This window comes from Cydia amplana, chromosome 18, assembly GCF_948474715.1.
Source record: "Cydia amplana chromosome 18, ilCydAmpl1.1, whole genome shotgun sequence".
Taxonomy (NCBI): domain Eukaryota; kingdom Metazoa; phylum Arthropoda; class Insecta; order Lepidoptera; family Tortricidae; genus Cydia; species Cydia amplana.
Window position 1 is genome coordinate 4,353,608 of NC_086086.1, and position 23,935 is coordinate 4,377,542.

The following is a 23,935-nucleotide window of genomic DNA, read 5'->3' on the forward strand; positions in this document are numbered from 1 at the left end:
CGTGCGTGAATCGCGGCACGAAGCCGCGAACGCGAGTGTGGAATCGATTTTTGCAAACAGCGAAATCGATCTACACTTGCGTTCGCGGCACTCACGCACATAGTCTGGGAGGGGGCTTCAGTCGTTTCAAAGTCAAGTTGAATAATAGCCCGACAACCGACGCGATAATGCGTAGAAACCTCTGCCTTACTGCCTCCCACTGCCGTGAAGCCGGGCCCCCTCCAGACTATGTGCGTGAATCGCGTTCGCGGCTTCGCGCCGCGATTCGCGCACGAGTGTACAGGGGGTTTGAAGTAGCACTTACCTAGAGGTTAGACGTTAGACCAAGATAAGTCTGCAACGATTTTGATAGCACATGCAGTGCAAGTGTTATTTTAAACGTCAAACTTCTATGAAATTATATCGTTTAAATAACACTTGCACTTATGCTGGTTTCAACGTTCGACGATCGTTGCAGACGAGTTGGTTTTTGATATTTCGAAGTCCTGAACATTGAGGGACCCATAACACTACTAGTTTTTGCATCATTCTTAATTTGTTTTTCAGACTTCAGCCGATATCGCGGGCAAAAAATAAATTTTCCCGTATCAAACTAATTCTGCATGATTATTCGATTTTTCAAGTAGGTACCTTTTAATGCAAATATTCAGAAGGCCTACGCCTACTGCGAACCACTTTCAACGTGTTGCCTCCCTGTCAAACGGCTGAAATTCAATACTCTTCCTTCCTTCCGGCTACTCCAAAAATACTCTTCAACTGCAAAAAAAATATTATTAATTAACACGTACACCTATACCTATCAAAATGAAAATTTAGAACCTAATCAATTATATATATATGTCCACAGATTTAACTTACCAGAAGACTCATCCTCCTCAAGGAAATGGCAATATATTCAACTTTAACTGATGCTATGAGCTCCAAAGTATACGATTTGGTACCAAATTCTCTTACCGCCAAAAGTTTAATCAGTTCTGGCAGTGCCAATTCAAACTACAAACGACGTAAAAGCAAGAGCAATTCAGTCTACATCTCTAATGATCATATCCACTTGCGTTCCCTTACTGAAGAAAAAACTAAAAAAGAGTTCTTATCTTCTTTTCAACTAGCTGCAAAATTGTATAAATCTAATTCTGATGAATTCAAAACGGCGAAGAAAATGAGTAAGAAGAGCAACAAGAAGTCTGTGTTGACGCTTCCCAATGAGCCAGCTCTACAGCCTCAGTCTTGCACTGTAAGCGATATGAACGATAGCGAATATTTCAAACGTAATCGCAAACCTAACGCACAAAAGACGAAAAAACGCCTGCCTCGGAAGAAAAATCCCAAGCAACCAGATTACAACTGTGAATATTATGATAGAGAAGCAGACTACTGCTCCCAAATGAACGTATTCCTAGATTGTAGTTCTGTAGATGTCTGTAGATGTAAGGATTTTAAAGGCGACTGCCGGAGACATTCAAGAGATTCTTATAATTCCAAAACTGAAACCAATGCACCGACTGCATCTGATGTTTGGTCTGTGTTGAGGAATATGAATAGATTTCCATTTTATTCATCTCCACCTATGTCTGATGACAGCAACTACGAGATAAAGCCGAGAAACATAGTCCAGAAGAAACTTAATAGAGGGTGAGATATCTTTGTGATCTAGTCTTGCCTGTGAGATAATTATTTAACTGCCAAGTTGACTATGCACTGATTTAAACTTTCACGATTTTTACACATTATTAAATTATACAACGGGACTTAATCGCGTATCTAAGTTTTTAGACATCCCTAGTGCGCAAAACGTTCAAGCGGATAAACAAGACCAAGTGCGGGTAGTTCGAAAAACTCGCGCGGTTAGACGATGCTGATGTCAACTTAAGCCAGTCTTCTCCGAGACCACGGGGACAACGCCGTCCTCGAAACGTCGGAGGTAAATCTAAAAACTTAGATACGCGATTAAGTCCCGTTGTATAATTTAATAAGTTGACTATGAATCAAAATGTTTTTATTTCAGCATTTATGAGACGTGCCGAACTGAGCAGATTTATATCCAGACTGAGCTTAATGTTCCTAGAGATGGCAGTATTTCCGGGTCTTCTCAGGTAACCGTGATCGACAAAAATGATGAACCCGAACAATTTTGCAAAAAAGTGGAAATTACATCTTTTGAACAGAATGTACCACTGGTTAACGCAAACAATAAGAAGCAAGGTTCGCAAATGACTAATAATAACAGAAAACGTATAAATTCAAACCTTAAATTTAGAACAAAGAAAAATTCCGCTAGCAACGATACGATCATTGACCAAAAATCTAAACTATCTGAAGTATCGATGAAGCCAGATCAGACATTAAATAGAGGTGATGGCAGCTTTAAAGAATCACAGACAAAACCTATTTGTACGACAGTTCAAGTCCAAACCGAGACGGATAGTGATAGTAAGTATTTTAAAAATAAATATATCACATTACTTGTTTCTTTTTGCCTTGTCTCCACGACCCTAAGGTTGTCTGCAAGAGATCGCTTTTTAGCGATAAGACCGCCTGTTGTCTACCATAGTATAGTTATGTGCTTAATTTGTATGTCATGTTCTTTTTCATATTGGTGAGGTGAACAATAAAGAATATTTTTATTGTAGGTACAGTGTACAGTGAGTCAGCAGCTGAAGTTGCTAGGCGGGCGAGGTATTCAATATGATCTTGACGCGACTTTATTGTTAAGAGAATAAGAGAGCGTCAAGGTACTTTTGAACACGTCGCCCGCTTAGCAACTATTGCTGCTGACTGTATATCGAGAATGAAGATAGTATTAATAGAATTGTATGTTTCAGACAAAAAAGATGATAAACCCCAAATAAATCCGAACGCTCATGTACATAATCCTGTTAGCAATACCGCGACTATGAGCGGTGATATACCGAAACAAATGATGAACAGTCGTCTAAACATGAGAGAGCCTCTCCGACGTCCTTTACCAAGGCCGGTACCCTGGACTAGCACTCAACCGCGTCAAAATATCCCACCGGAACGCTCCTTAACAAATGCTTCTTCTAAAGTTATACTCAGTCCACTACATGTTGGCTTGATGTTTTCCAAACTACAAGACAGCCCTAGAGTCCCTGACCAGGCCACAGCGGATCCAATGCAACCGTTAACTAAAACCGCCATACGCAGAATTATAGCCAAAATCAAATTCCCATTAGTTATTTTGGAAAAAGATCAAGTCAGTGGCACATTTGAAGTAGAACATTACGATAACCTACAATTCAGAGGATTAGATGAGCATGTGTGGCCTTTCATGGTCAATTGGACGGAGAAACCTAAATCACTTGGAATTGAAACGGCGGCGCAATCTAAAAAGCAAATTTTCAAGGACAAAGTGCCCATTTTAACAAACATTGATTGTACAATTCGCAACAAAAAGAAACAGATGGGTTCAACTCTCAGTAACGTTGAATCTAAACAGAGTAGTGCCGCCAAAACAAAACCAGCATCCCGATTCCGAGACAACATATTGAAGCTTTTGTATAAGAAGACTACTAATCAAAATATGGGTAATGATATCTTACCTACACGTGTCCAGCGGGACGTGAATGTGAACCCGTTGCCAATCAAAAGCACTGACGTTAGTTCAAGCACATGTAAGACATTGAGAGGAGTCACCAGCAGTAGCTACATAGCAAAATCTCGAGCAAGGACAGTACAGGATGTACCTCGAGCGAGGACTCCACCTCAAACGAGGAGTCCCCCTCAAACGAGGAGTACCCCTCAAACGAGAAGTTCCCCTCAAACGAGAAGTTCCCCTCAAACGAGAAGTCGCTCTCAAACGCCAAGTCCCCCTCGAGTGAGGAGTCCACCTCGAGTGAGGAGTCCACCTCGAGCGAGGAGTCCACCTCAAACGAGAAGTCCCCCTCGAGTGAGGAGTCCAGTGAGAAAGGAAAAACCAAGTTTTTCAACATCACTCCCGCCGCCGACATCACCGTCCCAAATTTTGATACCCCCGAAGAAACGTGAAGCCAAGAGAATATGGGGTAAAGCCAAATGGGCGAGTGATTTCATTGAAAATGTTATTACTAAGATTAAATGTGGCATCTATTATACTAGCGAACCGCAAACGAAGAATTTAAATTTGAAAAAACCTCCTCAGAATCGCACAAGCGAAAAACCTCCTCAGAATCTCACAAGCGATACCAGTGACTTAAACAATAGTAAGTGTGGTTTGTCAATTATGATTGTGTAATAAGGTTCGATTGGATCACACCAAAAAGCTCGGCATAAGACCAGCGTCGCCTCATCCCGACACGCTTAGTGTTTTTTGTAGGAAACTTTTTATACTCTAACACACACAGCACACTGATCGGCATCGGAACAGCATCGCCTAGTCTGGCTTCCAACTTCCAACTGGTTATCACCACGCTTCACGCCCGCAATTTCCCCCTCGGCGCCGCTGTTAAAGGCCTCAGTAGTCCCAGTACACAGTGGTGAAGGATGGGCCATCCCACGCCGGCGCCATTGTGTACAGGGGGCAATGGTATACAATGGCGGACGCCTGGCCGTCAGTTGTCAGCCGTGGTGGGCAATCGGGAAGTTGTCGGGTTTTTTGGCACACTTCAAAGGAATCGTGGCGTACCGTGGCCTGTGGTATTCACACAGTCTTTCACACGTGCTTACATTGCGAGCGGATGACTTAGGGCGGAGCTAATGCCAAGCATTTTGGTGTGCTCCAACTTAAAAGATTATTATGATTTAGACTATTTTGTGACTTACAGATGCAAATAAGGAAGTGTCCATTCAGGTGACCATGCCCATAATTACAGAAGATTTCACACCAAAAGTCACTATACAAAAGAAAAAGGAACTTATTATAATGTTGCCTGGATTTGATGATGCTATGCCGCCACTGGAAATAAAATCTATGACTCGGAACTTAATCGCAGTGAAGCATTGCATTATGAATGTTTTGCTACAATTTGACGTGAACGTACCAGAAGCTAACAAAAGCGGTCTCGCCATCAAGCGTTCTATTTCTTGCATACCTCTCTCTGCAACAGAGAGTAGAACCACAGTATTTAAATGCAAAACTAGAATCCTTAATGCTGCATTGCCTGCTGAACTTTGCAGCATTATACCGAGGTTGATGACGCAATTTCAGTCAACACCCCTAATATTACAAGAACCAAAGAGAAATGCATCTCTAAGCACCATATCTGAATACACGACGATCTCTGACATCCAGGAGTCAAGCATATTTCCATTGTTGCCTCAAATAAGAATGTCTCCAGCGCTGATGAGATTAAGGAACGGGAGATTCTGGAAAAATCCAAAGTCGTGGGCAGAAATGTCAAATGAAAACATTAACATCATTACAATAAAGGAATTTCCATATCACTATCGTAACATAGTAGGAATATTGTCACCGCAAACATCAATATACCGACAAGACATTATAGTACATCCGAGTCGCGCGTTAGCACTGAATTCAACCAAAACTCAATGTGTTTCGTCGAATCTTCAAAGTCTAAATTCTGCATTAAAACCTAATTTATGCACGGATTTAGTTCCGTATACAGGTACAGGTAATAAAGTATCATATAGTGGATGTATAGTTCAAAATACACCACTGATAGCGTTAAAACAACTCTTCAATAGAATGTTACAAGTCAATACAAATTCTCTCTCGGAGTATTTACCTACCATCAAGATGCAAACCTGTAATAATGTTGTCTACGTGAACTTGGCTATTGGCAACCATCAGGGAATAGGTGTTTTTTTGTGCATCGACATTACAAATTTTAAAATTGTAACTCCGACAATGTCATCCACCGCTAATATTATGAAATATGAACGTCCCGAGAAACAAATTGAATACATAAAACTTGCGAAGATAAGAGAATCTAACAGCACAGAAACAAGAAAACCAGTGCCAAATGTATCAATTAGAAAGAAAGGTCACGTGAGATACGTACAACTTTATAAGAAATGCAAATCCACTTCGCACATTGTAGTGGAACGAAGGAGCACGCCTTTGAGTAAAGTGACGAATTTGGACGAATTCTTTCAAGCAATGGGCGCGGGGAAACTGCTATCCAGTGTTTTTGATGGCAGTTGTGGGAAGAAAATTCTGGCGCTCGTTTCAGACGTAAGAACTATTGAAATATTTTAGATTGAATCATTTTAACCTAAACGCCACGCCTATCGTGCGCGGCGTGTCATCGTGAACCTTGCCGGAATGCACGGAGGGGTTGTAGCCGCGCCCATCACTGTTGATGTCTTTACTTTAGCCCTCTCCACACTCGTGCGCGAATCGCGGCGCGAACTCGAAGCCGCCACGCGAGTGTGGAATGGAGTTCGCAGATCTACGAAGTCGACATCGACGCCACACTCGAGTTCGCGGCTTCGCGCCGCGATTCGCGAATGAGTGTGGAGGGGGCTTTTGGCGATGGCGGTCAAAGGCGTACATACCTATTATAATATAAAAATATAATATGGTACCTGCGTCATTACATCAGACATTATTTTTTCAGTTGAAAACTTACATTTCGGGAATAACACCGAGGCAAGCTTTATTAGTCATGTTACTGGCAAACAAAAAAGAAACGTTAAATTTAATAAGATTTCGGCCCGTAATACTGCAGGGAATAGCGGTTAATAGGATAACACGTGCTAGCGATCTGGATATGGAAGTCGAGGTCATTGAAAAGGAGAAGTTCAATAGGACGATGGAGGTACCTAAGCATAGATTTATGAAGTATAAAAAAGGCAGAACTAGCCAATTTACCTTAGCCTCGTGCCGCCTACCATACAAAATTATAGCCAAGGAAGTTAGATTACGCGAGTGTGGAGTCGATTGCGCTGTCTGCGAAAATCGACTCCACACTCGCGTTCGCGGCTTCGCGCCGCGATGCGAGGGATTGACAGGGCAAGCTATGATGGCGCCATAATGTAAATTAGGCGGCACGAGGCTAATCAAACTATCTTCTATAATACAGTCAGCAGCAAAGCAGCAAAAAACTTGCTAAGCGGGCGAGGTGTTCAAAATTACCTTGACACGCTCTTATTGTTTTAGCAATAAAGTCGTGTCAAGATGATTTAGAACACCTCGCCCGCTTAGCAACTTCTGCTGCTGACTGTACACTCATGGCATGGACATCGACAAATTAAGAGGAACGAAAAAAAAGTTTGGTTAATTACTAATTTTGAAATTACCTTAGGTGCTGTAATCCAGTAGGTAATCAAATCTTTTTTTGCCTTTCTCTAAATTTGTCCATGAGTATATTATTATATCAAAATAAATAAATAATAATAATTATTTGTTTTACAAGGGGGCAAAGTTCTTGTTTAACCTCTCGTGCTAATATTAAGTGAATGATTCTAAAATTGACTCACGAGCGTAGCGAGTGGTTCGATAAATGGAATCTTGAGCGTTGCGAGGGTTTCAAGGCACGAGAGTTAAACAAATTTTGCCCCCAAGTAAAACACAAAATTGTTCATCACACCAACACAAGGAAAATACTAATTGTAAAAATATGTATTTGGGGACAATCTTACGAGTTCGTCTAAGCTAACTCTGCGCAGACTTCAACCGAACAAAGTGTGGGAGTGGCATTATACCTAAATGTCATATTTTCATAAACAATTGACATTGATTATGGCATTGCTACACTTTTTCATTAGGCTCCTCCACACTCGTGCGCGAATCGCGGCGCGAAGCCGCAAACACGAGTGTGGAGTAGATTTTCGCAGACAGCGAAATCGACTCCACAGTCTTCACACTCGCGTTCGCGGCTTCGCTCGCGTTTCACGCACATAGTCTGGAGGGGGCTTTGTAAATGTCATGCAGAGTTAGGTTGGTCCGACTCTACACAGATCTGCCCCAAACTAAGCAAAGCTTGTATTTAATTATACTATGGGTACTAGGCGATATAAGTTAAGATACTATAGAATATCCATATAGCACTAATGGACGGGCGTACCGGATCGGGACCTTAGTCCGGTCTGCAATTCTGCATAAGTAGAGTTAGACCAAGAAAAGTCTGCAGCGATTTTGATAGCCCACGCAGTGCAAGTGTTATTTATACGTCATAAATTCATAGAAGTTTGACGTTTAAAATGACACTTGCACTGCGTGGGCTATCAAAATCGCTGCAGACTTTTCTCGGTCTGACTCTATCTCTTTTTCGTTTTCACTCATAGCTGCATCCTTAACGGACCTAGGACCTTCCACTCGATGAAATAGGCCTCGGACCGTCGTACCAATGTCGGAGTGTGAGGGTCCGAAAGCCCGTCTATTAGTGCTTTAACTCAGTAACTATGGTCAAGCAAATCTTGTCAGTAGAAAAAGGCGCGAAATTAAAATTTTCTATGGGACGATATCCCTTCGCGCCTACATTTTTCAAATTTGCCGCCTTTTTCTACTGACAAGATTTGCTTGACCGTCTTTAAATATTCGTGATGAACACAGCTAGATAAATGTGTCGAAGTCTAGTCAAAGTCGCACTTTATAGCCAATTTAGACTCTCGCACGAGCCACGAGACGAGCCGCGCCACGAGACGCGAGTCCACCGCTTACACTCGCGTTCGGCTTGTCATTCGGTTATAAACCTTATGCCGTGCCGTTAGTGTTTAAATTATATTAGCTCGACGAGCTTGCGAGCCACGAGACGAGCCGCGAGCCCACCGCTTACACTCGCGTCTCGTGGCGCGGCTCGTCTCGTGGCTCGCGCGAGAGTCTAAACCGAGTGTTATCCAGACAAGACAATTTTTCGCCAATCTGATGAAATTCTCCGATCGAATCAGCAGGTGCGGACACATAATGCCAATTTTCATAGTAATTATCTATGGAATGCAAATTTCCTGATCAACTCGACTGATTTGATCAGTCCCGTCTGGATACCACTTATCGCTTACCATAAAAGCCGTAACACACTACCGCACCGCACCGCGACCTTGGTGCGGTGCAGTAGTGTGTTACGACTTTTAGGATGAATAACCACGAATAACCTATTGGCAAGGTGCGAAGTCGGTGGAGGGGGAAGTGGCGCTGATCGTCACAAACACAGGTAATCTTATGGAATGTCCGCCATTAGTACTAGCGGCAGCCGCTTGAACTAATTTTACTCCATAAGATTTAACGTAGAAAGTCCGCCAAAATGAGGGCAGCACCAGTCGTGCACCTAGCGAATATAAAGCGTCCTTATGCCAAGTGACAAAGTGGGGCTTTTTGCTTGGAAACGACACGAATAATGCTCTTACCAGGATTCGAACACGGGACCTCATTCGGATGCAGGGTCACTTTTAGCGACTAGGCTAGGAGGGCGAAGCAGTAAATTGAATAGCTTTAGATGTTTTTTCAGTATCCTGGCGTGCCTCCCTTATTAGAAAGTAAAGGAAATAACGATAATCTTTTGGAAGAATTGATTTGGATAGCGAAAACTACTGTAAGATTTATTTTATTTTTATTTATAATTGAATGTTTGCTTAAAATTACGATATTTTAAAATCTACAACAAAATAAAAAAGCCCATTTTCGTCCGAAACACAAAAAAACTATTTATCCACCCTATTACAGGCATCGGATTATCAGAGACAGTTCGACGGATCCTCTGAGAAACTGCTAAAGACCCTATTAGAGAAAAGAAAGAGGTTGAACCCATCGTACTTGCGAGTGATGGCGCGCTACGTGGGCCTCGGGCTTCTGAAAACTCAAGTGAACCGCTAACCTCTGAACCTGAGCAGTTTGGAATTTGCTTTTCTTTGAAATTGTGAACGTTTGTTTCGTCATGTAAATTATCTTGTGGAATTATTTATCATAAATTATTAGGTTCGGGATTTCTGGTTTTATTTTGTACACGGCACACATCATGTTTTTCACGGCACTTTTGATAAATCTTGATAGCGCGATTCAGGATTTTTACTACACCGAACAGCGCCATCTAATGTGAGATTCGTTAATTAAATCGCCTAGAGCCTTTACCTACAAAACTTCTACTCGCTCTATTAGTGCCAGCGCGAGCTACGCGCTACAAGCGTAGCCGAAGACACGGGAAAAGCCGTATGTAGCGAAAAGCGCCTACGAACAGTGAACTCCCCTAACTGGTACCAGGGGTACAGAATAAATAATAGTACTAGGTACAGAAGACTCACTCTAACAAAACGCGTCTGTTACGATCAGTACAGATATGGCCGCTAGGTGGCGACAGCGCCACGCGCGGCTTATGGCTTTCCCCAAATTTGGTGTGGAACGGATGTAGAGTCTGTGCGGAAAGAGTCGTGGTATAGTATGGGGCTCAATACATTCCACTATTTTTCTCTTTCCAAACAGACTCTACTTTTAGCTACCTGTAGCAAAGCGACGAAATCGCGGAGTGAGCCACGCCTGCCAGGTGGGGATTTTAGAATTTCGATCGCTCGATTTTGTCACTCGAAAATCGTGTGCTACTTAAGCTTTGGTTTCCTCCGATAGCGGTGCCGTCATATAGCGGCCGTCTCCATACAAATACTACGACATCCATATTTAGCCGTATTATTTAGTATGGAGACGGCCGCTATCCTAGGAAAAGCGATCTTTACTCTGCAGCGGCGCCACCATTTATGTGAAATAAATAATATACCTGAAACTTACACGTTGGAAAACGGCGAAATGCAATTTTTTGTGATACAAGCGATAGAAATTGGAAATCTAGTGATTGACCATTCGTTTTCAATACTATTGGTATTTAAATGCCTAGTAGTGGAGATATTATTGAACAAAATACACGAAATCGAGCGGTCAAATTAAAAAATGGGCCCCCAGAACTTCGATTGTACTTGTGTGTACGGGAGCGGGTTTTTATGTATTATAGTAAAATTAACCTGAAGTGGATAAAAAAGTATCCCTGAAGTGAGTATATTAACCCTTTAACCGCCAGAGTCTGATATATAAGACATTACATATCCAGCTCATTTCGCCACAGTCTGATAAATAAGACAAAGATCTGATTTGGTTTTTACAGAACGTTTATAACAGGTGGCGACACGAGCACGCTCGATCAAAAATTGCTGGCGGTTAAAAGGTTAATAAGTTAAATCAAAACCAACAAATTAAGGTTTTACATTTTTTTTAATAGTTTTGAGTTGATCACTTTTGGGGAGCACTCTTGTCGGAGCTCTTAGAGTCCCGGATCGAAGCTGAGCGCCTGCGTCTGAGTTCCTCTTGGCGGCGGACCTGAGAAAATAAAAACAAATTATTACGGGATTGCTAACAACACGCTAGTTTTTTTCGCATTTGAAAAAGACGATTCAGGCATCAACTCGTCACACCAAAATTTTGTTCTAACCGGTCACACCGCTAAAAGCAAAACTAATTACGCGATCTCATAATTGAATAACCCTTTTTTAAATCAATAATTATCTTATGAAAGCAAAAAACCAAAGACCGATTAATCGGTCACAGACCACAGAGCAACATCGACCTACGTGCATATACATAAAGTTCAACTTCAGTTTTGACACTTCAATGACGTGGCGTCTGAGTGACAGCTTTTGTGTTTGACACGGCGTCGAAAAGGTTAAACGAAATGACGTCGATAACGATATCGACGATATCGATTGAAGTGTCAAAACTGAAGTTGAACTTTATGTATATGCACGTAGGTCGATGTTGCTCTGTGACCGATTAATCGGTCTTTGGCGTTGAACCTACGGTGCGGATATATCGGTCATTGGCGTCCAAAAGGTTAAAAGTGGCGCTTTCAATCACGCGGTTTTTTTTAAAAGGTCTGGTTGCCACAAATTTATTTATCAATTGCTTTAGTATCTGTGTGTGTGTGTGTGTGTGGCTATTTTAATATCTCAGCTTACATTGACAGTATGCAGAGGGGTAAGAAACAGCACATAATCTTACAGCATGATATAATCTCCATAAATGGAATCATGGTTATATGATATCAGCTGTATAAAACAATATAGTCATTCAACGAAGCCGTCTAGACAGGGCAATCGTCCCGGGCACCCGAGCTGCATACATCGCCATTGTTAGTAGCTCGGTACTACTTACAAGCCTAGCGTGTCTTATAGTAAGTCAAGTGTAAGTCTTGGGCAGTTGTGTAAAGGGGCCCACTGATTACCAGTCCACCGGACGGTATCGGCCTGTCTGTTGTTCGGACCTGTCAACGTTTTGTTCTAACTGACAGGCCAATACCGTTCGGCGGCCTGTTAATCAGTGGGCCCCTTAAAAGTCTGTGACAACCCTTCTGTGTTCTTGTGCGGTGTCGGTATTTACGCAAACATCAAATACGTCCACTGTTACTTTTTACACTGTGGCTATGCTTTGGGCGAGGTATGTCTATGTCTACACAGATAGGTAGAATGGCACGAGGTGCTCGTTTATCTGCCGATTGAGTAAAGCTTTGGTTTCCTCCGATAGCGGTGCCGTCATATAACGGCCGTCTCCATACTAAATAATACGGCTAAATATGGATGTCGTAATATTTGTATGGAGACGGCCGCTATATGACGGCACCGCTTTCGGAGGAATCCAAAGCTTAAGAGGGAAGTTACCTTGGATTCCTTCTTCCTCTGAGCGAGCAGTTTGGCGTAGTCGGCCTCTGCGGCCTTGCGCTTCACGAGGCGCTTCTTCTTGAGAGCCAAGCGGTGGCGTCTGCGCTGCAGCACCACGGGCGTCACTAGCCTCTGGATTTTAGGGGCCTGGAATAAGATAAGAGATAGATAAGATAAAAGATAGTTTATTCAGGTAGGCATAAATACAATGCGCTTATGAACGTCAAATAAAGTTACACCGGCTCCAACCCTACACCTCTGCCACGATATTTAAATCCCCCCTCAATTGGAGGAGGGTATCCCAATATGGGATATTGTATGAAATATACAAGAGATAATAAATAAATAAAAATGTTATTTATTAAGGTATAAACCTATTACATTTCATTACAATATTAAATTAAAATTAAAAATAGAAAAATATATATAAGTTTTTAAATTCATCAGTCTGTGCGGAAAGAGAAGAGTCGTGAAATAGGGAATCGATATATTAGGGTGGTCCTTATTTTGTTGAAGTTATGTTTTTATACAGGCCCGGCACCCGCAATATAAAATGTACCACTAAAAAAACAATGTATACTTGGTCACGCAGATCTTGTCAATAGAAAAAGGCGGCAGATTTGAAAAATGTAGCCGCGAAGGGATATCGTCCCATTGAAAATTTGAATTTCGCGCCTTTTTCTACAGACAAGATACTGAAGAATTGTTTGACATGATGCCAACGGCCGCTTTCTATCAGCGCACCGCTCGCCATCGGCAGGGTGTTCATCCACACACCCTAGAACCTACTAAAGTCTATTTTTTTTATTCGGTAGACTGAAATGACAGTTAATAGTATGAAATGACATTTCATGTCCATACTATTAACTGTCATTTCAGTCTACCGAATAAAAAAATAGACTTTAGACGCTCCGGCTGTGGAATGAGCTCCCTTCCGAGATTTTCCCGAGGGTCTACAGTATGGGGTTCTTCAAAAAAGGAGTGTACAGGTTTTTAAAAAGGTCGGCAACGCGCATGTAACACCTCTGGAGTTGCAGGCGTCCATAGGCTACGGTGACTGCTTACCATCAGGCGGCCCGTATGCTTGTTTGCCACCGATGTGGTATAAAAAAAAACTGCTTGACCGTCTATTTTTTAATTCAGAATTTTTAAATACATTTTAGGGGTTGCTGCCGCACTTTGAAAATTCGGACCCTTTGATTTAATCCAAGATGGATGGAGAAGAGGGCTTGTACCCGAGGTGAATGATGATCAACTTTCTTAATTTTAGAAATGTTTAGCACACTTGTAAAGAACACAGGTACGAGACCTGTGTTACCTGCTCGGTGCCAATATGCTTTTCCCTGATGCTGCTGCTTGCTACTATTAATAAAGTAGCAAACAATATTTAAATCAGGGCATTCTTTACTTACAAATATAAAATACCGCTCTATGGCAATAGATTTTTTTGTTAGTATATATAGCATAGAGACTATAGAGAATTAAGAGATTCAGATTCCATTTTGACATTTCTGTTATCTGAAAATATTCTTGTAATCGTTTGCGATGTAATTGCCGCGTCTCATACAAAAAGTATGAAAAGAGTCATGGTAATTAGACGCAACCACAGATATTCTCAGTGAATGACCCACAATCAAAATAAATGATAAATGACTGTATTTAAAATAAAGCCCAAGAAGAGTAATAGAGCTACGTTTCTCTACAGCAGTTATTTTTAGGCACAATTTCTATTGTAAAACCCTATAAAACTATAAAGAGTAGGTTATTTGATCGTGACGTCACATGCTAGTGTTTCATATAAATTCCATAGAAGCAAAATCGTTTCGACTGTTCGAAAAAAACCGGCCAAGTGCGAGTCGGACTCGCGCACGGAGGGTTCCGCACCATCAACAAAAAATAGAGCAAAACAAGCAAAAAAATAGAGCAAAACAAGCAAAAAAACGGTCACCCATCCAAGTACTGACCCCGCCCGACGTTGCTTAACTTCGGTCAAAAATCACGTTTGTTGTATGGGAGCCCCACTTAAATCTTTATTTTATTCTGTTTTTAGTATTTGTTGTTATAGCGGCAACAGAAATACATCATCTGTGAAAATTTCAACTGTCTAGCTATAACGGTTCGTGAGATACAGCCTGGTGACAGACGGACGGACGGACAGCGGAGTCTTAGTAATATGATCCCGTTTATACCCTTTGGGTACGGAACCCTAAAAAGACACTGATTTGACTAGTAGTCCAATACCCTATTGTACATACTTTTGATCTGGGCTTGGCATTCTCCTTGCCTTCCTTGGGCGGCAGCACGCGCTTGACCACGTAGCGGCGCACATCGTCCTCCTTGCTCAGGTTGAACAGCTTGCGGATCTTGGAGGCGCGCTTGGGGCCGAGACGGCGGGGCACGTTGCCATCGGTCAGTCCGGGGATTTCCTGTGGTTATTAAATATATAGATTTTAAATTCTGCTATGTGAAAGGGCTATTTAATTCTCCTCTCAGATAGCGCAATAATGAATTACTCTAAAATTGTGAATTATAAAAGAAAATTGAGCTCAGGTGCAAAAGAGTCAAAAGACCCTTTCAACAAATTCAGAATCTCCTTTTTAAGTTAAAAACCTCAGCAACTGTTATATCATTATTTTTTCTAAACATAATGAACATATTTGGGTTTGAGTAATTCACACCAACAAGTCTTTAAAAATATTTACAAGCTATGGATGTTGGGTGTCAAATAAATGCAAGTGAACTTTAAGCGCACAAGCCTGTGTTTAACACCAGTCATGTTATACCCTGCCGCATATAATTACACAGATTTGCAGATCTGGGAAACAGTAAGAACAGGGATATTTTACAGTTGCAACACATCTAATAAAGCACCAAATTTATTACTGGGAAATTGAAGGAACTTAATACAAATGTTGTAATTTCATCTATTCATTTTCTTGATATGCAATGTAAATTGAGATGGTGCTGAATTCAATAGCACAAATTAAATTTACTTTTACAAACTGTACCTTACGTAAGGTTTTAATAACATGCTACTAATGATTTTATTGTTTATATAGCACACTGCAGCTGTAATCTTATTGTAAAAGACCTACCAAAGAAAAACTAAGAAGATAATCTTACCTGGGTGCCCTTACGGACTATAACCAGGGCCAACACAGACAGGTTAGCATCAACAATGCATCCGCGGACCGACTTGCGTTTCCTCTCACCATCACGACGTGGTCTGTAGCAGGAGTGACCCTTGGACATCAGAAGACGCACACGGCCTGCAATGCAAAACTGTTTTATTTATTGTGACATTTTTAAACAATACAAAATGGTGTTTTTCCTGCACTAGTTATGGAGTGAGTAGCAAAACAGAATTTTTTATTCTTTCACATGAATAGAAAAGCACTTGGCTAGATTCAGCATTTTCTCAGACAGTTTAAAAGTGGTTGCTTATAATAATAATGTCCAGCACACTTGTAAAAGAACACAGGCATTGAGCCTGGGTTTCCTGCTCGGCACTGTTATATTATTCCCTGCTCTCATGTTTGGCTAATCCTTAAAGATTAGTCAAAATAATAAATGATTCAGGGTTACGAAAAACATAACCTTAAAAACTTGACAAGTAGCCTGCATGGCATGTAAACAACAATGAAAGGTAGCCTGGTCAACATAGTACAATGTAAAGAAGTTGATTATATACTCACTGTTGGTCAGGACTCCTTGCTTCATGGGGAAACCCTGCTTGTCATTGCCACCGGCGACGCGGAGGACGTAGCCCTTCCATTCGTCTCCCAGCAGGTCAGCCTCCACCTCTGCGCCCATGCGCTTCTCGTAAAAGATACGGAGCTTGTGCTCGTCCACAACCTCGAATAACTTCTGGCATCCCGTTGCCGGGTACGAGACGTTCAACTAAAACAATTTTGAGGTTATAAACACTACACAAATACCAATTTAACTTACAGAAACGGGTTACTATTGAGTACAACTAGCAGCAATGATATTTCCGCTGAACTTAATTTACTTTTTAACGGGAAATATAAAATAAATCAACACATGATAAAGTTTCACTCCACAACACGGCTAGGAAATATCTAATTAATTCCCAGGAATCACAACACTTGTTGAATAAAAATTGTAGCTGGTATTTAGTTTGATATATAAACTGTTGCAGTTTCACATTATTTTTGCATTATAGCAGTGAAAAATATTAAATAAATGTTATAAACCTTCATGACTGCGGTTGAGTTCTTCGAACGTCAGCCATGAAAAAGAACCAGAGACAAGTTGATGTGCTAGAGATGCACTGTAAGGGATGACGAATATCGGTTAATTGTAAATACCGGCAATGAATCGATAAACCTCCTTTAATATGTCACAAACTTTTTTGAAAGTGTTTCAAAAATAGATTCGTGTGATTACAATATCTAATATTCATTCATGATTTCATGAAGAATAAAAAGCCGGCTTCCCACGGCCCGTGTTTATTACAGGCCAGGCCGGATCGCGCCACGCTTGTGGATGCCTGTGCGGTTGATTAAAGCCGGCTTCCCAAGGCCCGTGTTTATTACAGGCCAGGCCGGATCGCGCCACGCCTGTGGATGCCTGTGCGGTTGATTAAGCCGGCTTCCCACGGCCCGTTTTTTCACAGATCTGACCGCGCCTTTACTGGCCGACAGATCGTGGGAACGGTCGCATCCGACGAGGTCTGTGCGCTGTCCCAGGTGAAATGAACCGACGCAGACGCGCCCCTACAGGCACCGTCGCGCCGCGCCGCGACGCGCCTTTGAAGTTACCGACTCCCGACGGATCGGACGGGTGACGACAGGCCTCGTCGGATGCGACCGTTCCCACGATCTTCGGCCTGTAGAGGCGCGGTCAGATCTGTGAAAAAACGGGCCGTGGGAAGCCGGCTTAGCGGAGGAACTAAACAAATTTTTATTTTTAATAGCTTAGCGTGACTAAAACCTACGTGTGTAGAGATTATATACTCTTTGACGTGTGGTTAAGCATTTTTGCTTTTATTAAACATGTGTTTGTATAAAATCGGTAATTACCGGTTAAGATTGTACTCAGCTCTATTTTTCATGACAGATGTCATTGATTGTGAGTCGACGTTGGTCGGTCCGAGTTGGGTGTTGTTGATCTTCACAAAAAGGATACTGTTTATTGTGAAGATCTGTTTTTAGAATATTGTAATAATAATTGTTCCCTTTGTAGAAAATCTCATTTTTCTGTTAAATAACGTATTCATACATGTTCATACACTCTGAAAGTGTATGATGTCGATGTAATTATAATGATTTAGCCTAAGTTTGGACTATATTTTGACAGTTACTTCACTCCGCTATCATTTCCTCGCCCTTCACTTATGAAAAATAAGAGGCAGGATAATGTGAATTAGCCGTGATTAAAGTATTAAACTATTTAAAAAATGATAAAGTGATGTATTAAATTTACTAGTAAATAAACTGCCTCACGCTGTATCAGTCAGTACATTGCCAAAGAAGCTAGTGATCGTTTCGGTTGGAACATTTTTATATCTCACCCGGTTGTACATTCAGGAGAGAAGTTAACATCATGAGTAACCAAGAAAACTTGGAAATGGCCCACAGGCAACATGTGAAATATTTCATGCGGTTCCTAGATATTTTGCCTTCATCATTGTCTTCACATGATACTACAAGGCAAGTGTAATTGTGACTTCTAATTGATGAGATTGTTGAACTTTTCAGTAGCAAACACTTTGCTTACATATTTTATTGCTTTATTAATTATGCAGCCAATAAAGGCTAACAAATATATTATTTACATGTGCCTAAAAACATGTGCTTTTTATTTTCTTGATAACTTTATTTTATGTACTTGATTTTTAATATGTACTTGTTACTATGTGATGTACAGTCAGCTGCAGAGAGAGGAGACCCCCCTGCATAAAAATCTGTTTGCAAGAGGGGTCCCTCTCTCTGCGGCTGACTGTACAAGCAGGAAACTCTCAGTTTATGATTTTGTGATGTCTCAAATGACAGACAGACATTATAGTCAGAGACTGGAAGTATCACAATAAGTGTCAAATTACTATGAACATATGACAACAAGGATAAAATGTATTTGGTGTTTCAGGGTAACAATAGCATATTTCTCCGTGGCCGGGCTGGATGTTCTGGGCTCCATCACATCCATGTCTGTGGAGCTCCGGTCCCGGATTATAGAGTGGCTGTACCATCTTCAAGTGCACCCTAATAAAGAGAGTGAGTGCTCATGTTTTACTTGTTTTGTACATGTCTTTAGGGTTCCGTACCTCAAAAGAAAAAACGGAACCCTTGTATGATCACTTGTGCGTCTGTATGTCTGTCCGACCATTCCCCCCCCTTTATCTCGGAAACTACTGGGTCTACAATTTTGGAAAAAAATCACAAAATAATTCTTTAAGTACCTATAGATAGATGATAGGAAAACCTATTAGAAATGTGCGGTCAAGCATGAGTCGGACTTAATATATGGAACCCTTGGAACGCGAGTCCGACTCGCACTTGGCCGGTATTTTAAGCACATAATTATAGTAAAAACTAAGGCAGTGGGATAAAAACCCTATATTTCAAAAAGCAAGTACTGAGTACCTCTGATTGTTTGGTGTATTAAATAAACATGATTTATGTTGATAAATGTATTTACACAGCCTTGTATTGTACGTGAGTGGTATTGTGTGCTGTTGAGTAAACATTGTAGTTTCTTATCATTTTAATGGCTTTGGCTTTTATATGGCTGGTAGAAGATTATAAGTAGCTTGTAGTATTTATATAGTTCTATTATATTAAGTAGCAGATTTGCTTTACTTTTATGGCTGTAAAATACATTACTTTGGTCATGACACAATTAACGTAAATGTACTTAAAACCACAAGCACGATAAGATAATTAAATTACCTACCAAAAACAAGTTTGAATATGTTGTAGCACTTATTCTGATTACTTAAATATTAGTTATAAGGCAAAGATGTGTACTAGTGTGTGCAGAAAGAGAAGTGTCGTGAAATGTATGGGATCCAATACATTCTACGACTCTTCTCTTTCCACACAGGGCTGCGGGCATTTTTCTTTGTCACTCTAATTACGCCTTCATTGGAGTAAAAGAGAAAGATCTCAAAGATCCCCGCAATTCGCGAATTTCGGTTTTCGCGGTAGCCCCTCTGACTCTAAATGCGAATTTACATAGCCAACCCTTAGGCACTCAGCACACGAGGCGTAAGCGTAACCGTGGCGTAATACACGCACGTACAATCTCAAACAAGTCCGCACACGAAGCGTAATCGTAGCATAGCGTGTGAGATCTCTGTCGTCATTACGACAGGCGTAAGCGTGAAGAACTTGTATGCAAACAGAACGATGCTTGGTGCCCAGAACTCTACGCCTCTCTCATAACACGCCACGCTTACGCGACGCTCACGCCTACGCCTCGTGTGGTGAAGGCCTTATTTTCAGTGAATCGCACGACTGATATTGTGGTTTGCTAATGAAATCTGAGAGCTACTTTTAATAACCTTGGTTTCTTATCGTATTTCAGCTGGGGACATGTCGATGTGCGGTTTCCAGGGGTCCTCAACCATCAACATGGAGCTACATCCGGAAAACGCGCACTACCGCTGCGGGCACCTCGCCATGACTTATACTGCGCTGTGTACCCTGGTCACAGTTGGGGACGACCTTAGCAGAGTCAACCGGAAGGCGTTAGTAGAAGGTGCACTCTGTTTTTATATACCAGCTACACAAGTACACAGCTACTATGAATGAGAGCCTATTTGAAATATTTAAAAAAAATACTAAATATCAATAGGGAATATTACGCAAAACTCTGCGTAGAGGGCGTCACTAGCATAACCACAGGGCCTAAACTGTCATTCAATAGAACTTGCTAACTATGTAAACAAACCGCCATACTAAAATTGACACTGAAGTGTCAATTTCCTAGCAACTTTTCTTTACATAGTTAGCAAGTTCTATTGAATGACACTTTACCGCGAAACACGAAAATGGAAAGTTCGGGGTCTGCCTCTTTATCACTCTTTCATATTCGATTGATATAGAGGCAGATAACGAAATTTCGATGTTCGCGTTTCGCCACCTGTAAACAAACCGCCTTGATGCATCAGTGTAGTGAAAACTTGTCGAAAAACTGTAGTATGTATGTATAAGTTACTCTATGGTTTAGGATGTGCACTAGTGCTGCACTCTGGCGGCAGAACATTGCAGGGATACTCCCTATTACATAATTTCATGAGAATCCGTTGTGAAATGCGACCTGTAGACGAGTAGTAGACGTACGAAGCCATTTCTGCCCAAATTGAAACGGAGACGTAGTAACAATTTTGTACTAAAATGATAGATCGATTGGACAAATTGGGGCAATTTAACTATCATTTTAGTATTTCAAAAATCAAAATCAAATTTAGTGAAATTAAACCAAATTAGATTCAGATTGATGTTCAGTAATCAGTCATTTATTGCTAACATAGGTATGTTGTAACAATTGTACATACTAATTTTAATTTTTAACAAGCAGAAACGTCTGCGAACGATGCTATTAAGCTTAGCTCACCCAAGACAGTAATTTTTCCACTTTTAAATTTAAAAAAAATTGTACATACGGTGGTACCTACATCAAAATATAGATCAGCTATGAACTTTGCAAGGGTACAGCAATGTTCCAAGCCCTTTGATAGACAAAACGTTTTATTTAAAACTAGCGACCCGCCCCGGCTTCGCACGAGTTAACAAATTACTTAAACCTTCTTTTTGAATCAGTCTATCTATTTAAAAAAACCGGCCAAGTGCGAGTCGGACTCGCCCATGAAGGGTTCCGTATTTAGGCGATTTATGACGTATAAAAAAAACTACTTACTAGATCTCGTTCAAACCAATTTTCGGTGGAAGTTTACATGATAATGTACATCATATATTTTTTTTAGTTTTATCATTCTCTTATTTTAGAAGTTACAGGGGGGGGGGGACACACATTTTACTTCAACTTCAACTTCAATAATTTTTGTGTGAAAATCTTAATGCGGTTCACAGAATACATCTACTTACCAAGTTTCAACAGTATAGTTCTTATAGTTTCGGAGAAAAGTGGCTGTGACATACGGACGGACAGACAGACGGACAGACGGACAGACAGACAGACAGACATGACGAATCTATAAGGGTTCCGTTTTTTGCCATTTGGCTACGGAACCCTAAAAACTGCATGAAAATCCGTTACGTAGTTTTAAAGATCGAAGCATACACAGACAGCGGGACGAAGCATACATAGGTACAGACAGACAGCGGGTAGCGACTTTGTTTTATACTATGTAGTGATTAGTGATATACCGTTCCAGGTGTAAAGGCACTTCAGACAGACGAAGGCAACTTCGCAGCGACCCTTTCAGGTTGCGAGTCCGACATGAGGTTCGTGTACTGCGCAGCTTGCATCAGCTACATACTCGACGACTGGTCTGGATTCGACAAGGAAAAGGCGGCCGACTACATCATCAAGTCAATAGTAAGTAATTTTCTAAGGACATTGCCACACGTTGGCATTGCCAATGCCATGCAGCGTTAGCAGGCGTGGCTCACTCCGAGATTTCGTCACGTACCTACCTACCAAGTACATGCGGCCCACACCAATTTTGGTGCCTAGCCATAGTAGTTGCCGCGCACCGCTACGGGACGGACGCCAGCTCGCGCTTGCGCCCCCTGGCGGTCATAACTGTCGTAATAGACGCGTTTTGTTAGAGAGTGAATCTTCTGTACCTAGTACTATTATTTATTCTGTGGCGTTAGCTTGATAGGACTCTATCTCATTAGGGTTCCGTACCCAAAGGGTAAAAACGGGACCCTATTACTAAGATTCCGCTGTCCGTCCGTCCGTCCGTCTGTCACCAGGCTATATCTCACGAACCGTGATAGCTAGACAGTTGAAATTTTCACAGATGATGTATTTCTGTTGCCGCTATAACAACAAACACTAAAAACAGAATAAAATAAAAATTTAAGTGGGGCTCCCATACAACAAACGTGATTATTGACCGAAGTTAAGCAACGTCGGGCGGGGTCAGTACTTGGATGGGTGACCGTTTGCTTGTTTTGCTCTATTTTTTGTTGATGGTGCGGAACCCTCCGTGCGCGAGTCCGACTCGCACTTGGCCGCTTTTTTTTCGTAGGGCTACGATTACGGCATCGCCCAGTGCCCCGAGCTGGAGTCTCACGGCGGCACCACGTACTGCGCACTCGCCACCCTAAAGCTCACCGACCAACTCCACAAACTCTCCGACCAACATATCGACGGCCTCAAGCGCTGGCTAGTGCTCCGCCAGACCGACGGCTTCCAAGGCCGACCCAACAAACCCGTCGACACCTGCTACAGTTTCTGGGTAGGTGCATCGCTTAAAATACTCAAAACTTTAAAATACACCAACTACGGAAGCAACAGGAGCTACGTGTACGAAACGCAGGACGTTATCGTCGGCGGTTTCTCAAAATGGCCGGACACTTGCACGGATCCGATGCACACTTATCTAGGTTTAGCCGGGCTCAGTTTAATTGGCGAGAAGGGGCTTTTGAAGATTGTGCCGACCCTAAATATCACTGAACGGGCGTTCGAGCATTTGCAGAGTTTACACGAACAATGGGCTAAGGAGTCATAGTGGCATAGTTTGTTAGGCGTGGAATACGTGGGGTCGCGTGGAAAATTCGAGCGGTTTGCCTACTTTTATGAAAACAGTTGTCTAACCATTTGTAGACTATTGCAACCAGATAAGATCTACACATGTTTAGATAAGGTGAATTTGAAGAGAAAGATATGAAAGTAGGTACAAATAACTTGATAGGGCAACGCCCCCGACGCGCGATTTCGTGTATACTGCGTTTAATATCTTGTTATCTTGTTAAAATCAGATTAGTAAGATATTGTAACGTGTTTCATAATTGTAAATCTCGCGAATCACGCGAAGCTGGCACAAATAAATCTGTATTAAATAGCATATGGGTCTGTATTTAGATGAAAATTTGTTTTGCTTAGTGATATATCTCTATAGACCGCGGGCCAGGAGCAAATATCGTCAGTCATCGCCTCCCGCTTGATACTTTGTCACATAATAGTTTAGGTGCTATCATGAATTAAAAAAATAGTCAGCCGGTTGTATCGCGGTGGAAAGGCCGTCGGTTGATCACCAAACATGTAAAAAAAAAAATTTTTTTCAGTCATCGCCTCCCGATTGATACTTTGCCAGATGATAGTTTAGATGCTATTATAAATAAAAAAAAAACCGTCAGCCGGTTGTATAGCGGTGGAAAGACCGTCAACTACTTGCATAAACATGTAAATATTACGCGCCTACCATTTATGTCCGTAAATCCGTAAGGCGTTTATTGAAATGCCT

The 23,935-nt window shown here is 41.5% G+C and overlaps 3 protein-coding genes across 3 annotated transcripts; 2 read left to right on the top strand and 1 right to left on the bottom strand.

Annotated features, from left to right (window-relative positions):
- The first annotated feature begins 856 nt into the window (after nt 1–856).
- On the top strand, nt 857–9,788 carry LOC134656573 (uncharacterized). Its single transcript, XM_063512130.1, has 8 exons — nt 857–1,632; nt 2,006–2,430; nt 2,823–4,199; nt 4,761–5,319; nt 5,641–6,130; nt 6,516–6,716; nt 9,345–9,428; nt 9,560–9,788. Exons 1-8 carry the CDS (start codon nt 884–886, stop codon nt 9,707–9,709), a joined length of 4,035 nt encoding a protein of 1,344 aa, XP_063368200.1. The 5' UTR covers nt 857–883; the 3' UTR covers nt 9,710–9,788.
- Nucleotides 9,789–11,070: 1,282 nt separating this feature from the next.
- On the bottom strand, nt 11,071–16,862 carry LOC134656277 (small ribosomal subunit protein eS6). Its single transcript, XM_063511796.1, has 6 exons — nt 16,746–16,862; nt 16,224–16,428; nt 15,652–15,797; nt 14,784–14,954; nt 12,529–12,675; nt 11,071–11,194 (listed from the first exon to the last, which is right to left on the bottom strand). Exons 1-6 carry the CDS (start codon nt 16,749–16,751, stop codon nt 11,108–11,110), a joined length of 762 nt encoding a protein of 253 aa, XP_063367866.1. The 5' UTR covers nt 16,752–16,862; the 3' UTR covers nt 11,071–11,107.
- A 1,022-nt stretch (nt 16,863–17,884) lies between these two features.
- LOC134656267 (geranylgeranyl transferase type-1 subunit beta) lies at nt 17,885–23,257 on the top strand. Its single transcript, XM_063511785.1, has 5 exons — nt 17,885–18,203; nt 18,640–18,767; nt 20,080–20,253; nt 21,893–22,056; nt 22,718–23,257. Exons 1-5 carry the CDS (start codon nt 18,097–18,099, stop codon nt 23,198–23,200), a joined length of 1,056 nt encoding a protein of 351 aa, XP_063367855.1. The 5' UTR covers nt 17,885–18,096; the 3' UTR covers nt 23,201–23,257.
- The last annotated feature ends 678 nt before the right edge of the window (nt 23,258–23,935 follow it).